The 6,327-nt window shown below is 46.2% G+C and overlaps 1 protein-coding gene across 1 annotated transcript; it reads right to left on the minus strand.

Annotated features, from left to right (window-relative positions):
- Nucleotides 1-1,890: 1,890 nt before the first annotated feature.
- Nucleotides 1,891-5,619, minus strand: LYZL6 (lysozyme like 6). Its single transcript, XM_066255320.1, has 4 exons — nucleotides 5,481-5,619; nucleotides 4,036-4,194; nucleotides 3,104-3,182; nucleotides 1,891-1,960 (listed from the first exon to the last, which is right to left on the minus strand). The coding sequence occupies exons 1-4, from the start codon at nucleotides 5,617-5,619 to the stop codon at nucleotides 1,891-1,893; spliced, it is 447 nt and encodes a 148-aa protein (XP_066111417.1).
- Between the last annotated feature and the right edge of the window lie 708 nt (nucleotides 5,620-6,327).

Genomic DNA, 6,327 nt, shown 5'->3' on the forward strand with positions numbered 1-6,327 from the left:
ATAGTTGGCTTTGGAAGGTAGGCTTCTCCCTCGCTCCTCTAAGGGAGGGTTCAGTCTCTTCCAGCCCGGCTCCAGCCACCTATGACCTAACCTTGCCCAGAATGCTGGGATTTGCCATGGAAGGCTGAAGGTGCCCAAGGCTGTCAGCCCCATCTACAACGCTGTGGAAGAGCCTAGGGTATTTCTTCCAAGAAGCAGGTAAACTGATCTCATTTGCACAAGGGCCACTTAACTATGTCTTGCCTGAATAGTCAGGTTTTTTATTCTTCCCTCGAAGATCTCTGTTGTGGGTGTTGATAGTCCTATTTTCTGCTGCTTTGTTTAATATATAGTGTTTCCTTTATTTCTCCTACCTCAATGCCCCACTCATATTTCAGGCTGGGACCTACTCCTAATTTAGAGCTCTCTTTCCTCCTTTTGCCAACTTCTATTATGAATTTACCTTTGCCACCCAGCTTAGTGTATCCCAAGGTTCTCTTTACCAAGCCACAGTCACAGAGCTCCAGGGAAAAGCAACCTGGTCTCATCTCTCCAGGTGGAGGAGAACAGAAGCTCCATATCCACACATGCTGCAGATGGCTTTTCCAATCTACCTAAATCATTACCAGCCAAAAGCAGCGGTCATTGGGACTTGGACGTGAGCTGCAAAGTATAGAATTGTGACAACAATTCCAGTGCCATGTGGACTTTTCCTGGATGTGGACTTTTCCTGGACTCCTGCTCCTTGTGACAGCTCCTAACAGACTGCACTGGGGTTGGGTTGCATTTTTCAGGGATTTGGCATGGTGTTGGGGCCAACTTGGACTTGGTGAACATGTTAAGGACACTACTCTTTTATGGATTCTTGCTGTATTGGCCAAGAGTTTGCTTAAAGGCTTTAATCACTGTAAAAAAAAAAAAAAAGAATAGAAGACTAGATAAAGAATATTTGGCACATATACACCATGGTATACTATTCAGCCATAAGAAATGATGACATCGGATCACTTACAACAAAATGGTGGGACCTTGATAACATTATACGGAGTGAAATAAGTAAATCAGAAAAAAACAAGAACTGCAGGATTTCATACATTGGTGGGACATAAAAACCAGACTAAGAGATATGGACAAGAGTGTGGTGGTTACGGGGGGTGGGGGGAGGGAAGGAGGGAATGGGGGAGGGGCACAAAGAAAACTAGATAGAAGGTGACGGAGGACAATCTGACTTTGGGTGATGGGTATGCAACACAACTGAATGACAAGATAACCTGGACATGTTTTCTTTGAATATATGTACACTGATTTATTGATGTCACTCCATTAAAATAAAAATTTATTTATAAAAAAAATAGTTGGCTTTGGAGGAATTACTGGGGTCCTGATATTGTTTCAAACCAGTAATTATAGATTTTATTATCTATTTAATTATCCATGGTGTCCTTTGTATGTATTCATCCATTCATGTATCCATTATTCCTGTGTGTCTCTGCTTCTCCACTTCGATTATGAACACCTCAAGAGCAACAGTTATGCTTCATCTTCCTTCTTCCCATACCTAGCATACTGCTACTAGGTTAGGTACACTCATATATGTGGAATTAAAATGAATAATTTAACACATTCTTTGCACAAGAATGTGTTAAATAATCCCAGTAGTACAGCTACACTGCCACCATGATCCTCTTGGTTTACAAATGACAGTCAGGACCCAGGAGCCTAGGCCTGGATGGGAACAAGGAAGAAGCTCTAGAAAACCATTTATTCCTGGAGCTCTGGTCAGTTTTATTTGTAAATAGGAAGGGAAGAAAATAACATGAAATCGATGCAAGAAGAAGAAGAAGAAAGGAAGAATTCCCAAGGGAGGAGAGGAGTTCCGGAACGACCCCACAGCAAGGCCTGCACCCTGTCTCATCCCAGCAGACATCCTGTCATCCAGTAGGAGAGTGGCCGGCCGGAACAGTGCGTGTTCCATGAAGCCCTGTGGAGAGAAAAGACTGGTTCTTGCTTCCCACATAGTAGCTGCTTCATGACCCAGCTTTCAGTGAGTCTGCTACACAGAGCACCTTCACTCCTAGCTCTCACGTATCTTCCTAGCCCCTCCGATTCTTCCTTTAGGTTTCCCTTGTCCATGGTGTCTGTATTCCCCCCCCCCCCCGGCAGTATGCTTTGACACTTTCAAATCCTTATCTCCCTCTAAGGTGGGAGTAAAAACACTGTTTTTACAGGGCTAAGAGTTACTCTCCCTTCAGAAGTCTGAGCCCTAATAGTCATTGTGCAGTGTCCTTTTTTTTTGCAAGGTAAATGTGCAAGGCACTTAATTCCTTCCATCCTCACAGTTGCCTGCTGAGGCAGCCATTTGTATTATTTCTACATGCAGTTTGAAGCTCAGAAAAGTTGAGTAACCATCCTACCATCCAGTGTTGGTAAGCTGACAGCTTTGGCGGTGACTACCCAGCTGCTGAGCAACATGTTTTCATAGAGAATAGTGCTGCCAATTGTGGAGACAGGAACCTGTAGTGGCCGTGATTGTATTGCTTTAATTATTCCCATGCCTACAGCTGATTGAACCAAGTGGGGACATGAGGTCCAAGCTGAACCAGTCGGATCTCCTATCCCTGGCACTTAGACTGGGACTGAGCTTAGCCAGTCTCCATGATTGCTTAAGACATTAGGTCACAAACTTGGGCAGCCATAGCCTGTCTTATGGAGTGTGGAGCAGAGGAAGCAGGTCTGCAGAGGGAACAGTGAGGCAAAGGCACCTAGAGAAGCAGAAGTCTGCCCAGGAAAGCCTGCCTACAGTTTCCAGCCCACCTCCACTCTCTTCCTGAGGCCTAGCTGCACCCCGTGTGTGGGCTCAGTGAGACACGGTGTCCTCTCAAAATAACTCTCCCTCAGCTAGCTCTAGTTGTTTTATTACTGCAACCAAAGGACTTTTGTTTAATATAATATCAGAGAAAGAACTAGATCCCAGGTCTTCAAGTCAGAGTTCCAAGCCCTGTCACTATCTTACAGTTGTTTAGGCAGCAGAAAGGGTCTGGTCCTTGCCTACTGTCCCTTTCTCTGTAACCACACCTTTCTTGGGGCTCTGCCTGCTAACTTAGTCCTATAGTGTCCTCCTCACCAGTTCTTCATCCCTCCTGCTCTGCTCACAATCTTCTTTGCACAGTGGATGGTTGAGAGAAGATTGGGGTTCAGCAGTTCTGAAAAGGAGAAAGAGAACACCTGTCAGAACAAAGGACAGTCCCAAAGATTGAGGCAGACACTTGCTCTCCCTGCCCACGCATGTGCCTCGTAGGGGCTGAGTACTTCCAGATTAAGCAAGGCCTCCCTCCTGGAGGCCCATTGAGATACCCCTACCTACACGGCTGCTGGAAGTCAGGGTGGCCATGGGTAGGAGGAAGAGGACTCAGATTTGGGGCTTGTTTACTACCACAGTTTTTAACCAAAGTAGATGGTGGTTCACCCAAACTTTGGGAGTATCTAGGGAAAGGAAATGCCAAAATAGGCAGCAAGATACTGAGGTAAAGTCTTGCCTAATGAGGGAGGCTTTTCAGGTGAAAATCCAGGGACACTGATCAGAATACAGAAGAGTAGGTGAGTGGCAGAATCATGCATTTGGCCTTTGGTCAGCATTAGTCAAAGACAGTACTGCTTATTAGTTAGAGCTGAGCCTTCAGGATCACAAGTCTAGCCACCATGGATTCTATGAACCTCGGTTTGCTCTTCTGTAAAGTGGGAATAATAGTTTTTACTGCATGGAAAGTTGGATGAAATGAGCTATGAGTGTAAAGTGCTTAGTATATAATATGCTCTCGATAAATGTTGGCTGCTGCTCTACTGCTAAAGGCTGTGCAGAGCCTTTCTGGATCCTGCTTGAGGACACTAAAGAATCTCCTAACTGGATAGGCATTAGGGCCACTAGTCAAACCCACTCAGTAAAGGAATTCCCTGACTCCTTGAACCACCACGCTGGGGACATTCTCAGATTATGAGTGGAAAGAGAAGTTTTGGGAGTAGAGTTTGGTCACTCCCACCTTGGGGCCCTGGACAGACCTTGACACTCCACGTGGCAAATGTTTTCTGAGTGACTCTGGTGATCATTGCACCAGTAGTGGCTGTTGATCTGGAAGATGCCATAGTCAAAGCTGCCATCTGTATTTTCGTTTACCTTTGATATGTTGAAGTTGCTTTCCACAAAAGCCAAGCACAGCCCTTGGAACGGGAAGAAGAGGGTGTTTAGAGGGGGCCGTGCTGAGGGAGAAGTGAGATGGAGAAAGGGAAATGTGGAATCAAAAGAAAGGAATAAGGCAGGATGGGGCTAGTGGGCTCGAAGCACCCCCTAACTTCTCTCATCCTTTGGTCCATCCACTCATCAGTTTAACCATTCATCTGTCCATCTATGCTTCTGGCACTTAATAATCACCAACTGTGTGCCAGGAATTGGAAAGCCTAGCAAGGGACATTTAGCTGGGTCAAATGCAGATGCTGTCTTCAAAGGGCCTATAGTACAAGAATGAAGATATGTACTTTAAAAAACCACAAGGCGCCTGGCCGGTTGGCTCAGCGGTAGAGCGTCGGCCTGGCGTGTGGGGGACCCGGGTTCGATTCCCGGCCAGGGCACATAGGAGAAGCGCCCATTTGCTTCTCCACACCCCCCTCCTTCCTCTCTGTCTCTCTCTTCCCCTCCCGCAGCCAAGGCTCCATTGGAGCAAAGATGGCCTGGGCGCTGGGGATGGCTCCTTGGCCTCTGCCCCAGGCGCTAGAGTGGCTCTGGTCGCGGCAGAGCATCGCCCCCTGGTGGGCAGAGCATCACCCCTGGTGGGCGTGCCGGGTGGATCCCGGTCGGGCGCATGCGGGAGTCTGTCTGACTGTCTTTCCCCATTTCCAGCTTCAGAAAAATACAAAAAAAAAAAATAAATAAATAAAACCCACAAGGCAAGTTAAAAGAAGAAAGTGTTGTAAGACAGATAGGTGTACACAAATTCTGGGCAAAATGGAGATATCCCTAACATGCAGTAGGATGAAGCTTTTGCAGTGGCAGTTCTCTCTGCCTGGAATGCTCTTCCCCTAGACATTTGGGTGACCGGGTCCTTTACTTCATTCAGCACCACTCAGTGTCACCTCCACAAAGAGATCTTTGATTTCCCCTTCTAGACCAGTGTCACCTATCACTCCTGCTGCTTTATTCTTCTGCATGGCACTTATCACCCCCAGGAAGTGCTTTATACTATATACTTTTGTGTTTGTTAATTGCTTGTCTCTTCCCCAGAACGTGAACACTATGAGGAGAGAGCTTTTATTTATATCCCCAGCACCTAAAATAGTTCCTAGTGCTCAATTAATTGTTGAACGAATATGGAATGTTGGGAAAGGTTTCTTAGAGAGATCTGTTCTTTGAAGTTGGCTTTTAAAGACAAAAGATAGAAAGAAAGATGGCGACGTAGGGGATGAGCAGGAGAGGAGAAATAGGGGTGTGAGTGTGAGGAAGTGGCACTCACAGTCACTCAGGGAGTAGCCCTCAAACTTATCCAAGTCTTCCTGGTACAGCACCTTAGCCAGGTCACAGCGGCTGATTAGGTGGGCCTGGTTTATGGCAACAAGGCAGCTGAGCAAGGAGATGAATAATGCCCTTGTCATCCTGGAGCAGAGAAGGTTCAGATGAGAACCTGCGGTTTTTAGGGTCTCACAGATTTCCTGCTGGTCTTCTCCGAAAGTCTGAGGGATCTGGAGAGAGAAGCCAAATGTTCTCACTCATTCACTGCTCTCCACCTGGCTGTTTCCAGTCTCTTCTCATTTACTATGTAGTATTCTGGCTAGGGATGCGTAACCTGTACCTAATCCCAGCAGAGATCAGACAAAGCCAGACAGAGGGAACTTCTAAAATAGCTGGCCTATATTCTTCAAAACAGTCAATGGCATGAGAACAAAGAATGGGGTATTTCTATCACTAATGGTGTGTGTGTGCACACATTTCCCCCCTTAATCTAGGTGTGTGTTCCTGAGGGCAAAGGCCTCAGTTTCTCTGTCTGCCAGCTCCATGAGTCAGACATGAAACAGCTTCTGCTTGGACAAGATGGCTACCCCAATGGCCCAGTCTTCTCACAGATCTTTGGTTCTGTTTTCTAAGACTCACTCCATACCATCCTGAGCTTGAAAGCATTAACCATTATTTTGTTTCTCTCTTCCACCCTAGAGTCTCCAGATTTAGCAAATAAAATGATAGGATGTCCTGTTACATTAGAATTTCAGAGAAACAACAGTACTCTTTTAGTAGGTCTTATGCAACTTATTCCTACCGAGACTCAACAGGTTCCTTCAGAGACAGGTGTCCCTGAGCCTTGGGAA

Source organism: Saccopteryx bilineata, chromosome 2 (assembly GCF_036850765.1).
Source record: "Saccopteryx bilineata isolate mSacBil1 chromosome 2, mSacBil1_pri_phased_curated, whole genome shotgun sequence".
Classification (NCBI taxonomy): domain Eukaryota; kingdom Metazoa; phylum Chordata; class Mammalia; order Chiroptera; family Emballonuridae; genus Saccopteryx; species Saccopteryx bilineata.

What these genes read in the sequence shown, in the direction of transcription:
- LYZL6 (XM_066255320.1), bottom strand. Translation starts at nt 5,619, where the DNA reads ATGACAAGGGCATTATTCATCTCCTTGCTCAGCTGCCTTGTTGCCATA. An exon ending in GGGCTACTCCCTGAGTGACT is followed by an intron (nt 4,195 to 5,480) that starts GTGAGTGCCACT and finishes TCCCGTTCCAAG; the next exon opens with GGCTGTGCTTGGCTTTTGTG. An exon ending in GCAGGAGGGATGAAGAACTG is followed by an intron (nt 1,961 to 3,103) that starts GTGAGGAGGACA and finishes TTCTCTCCACAG; the next exon opens with GGCTTCATGGAACACGCACT.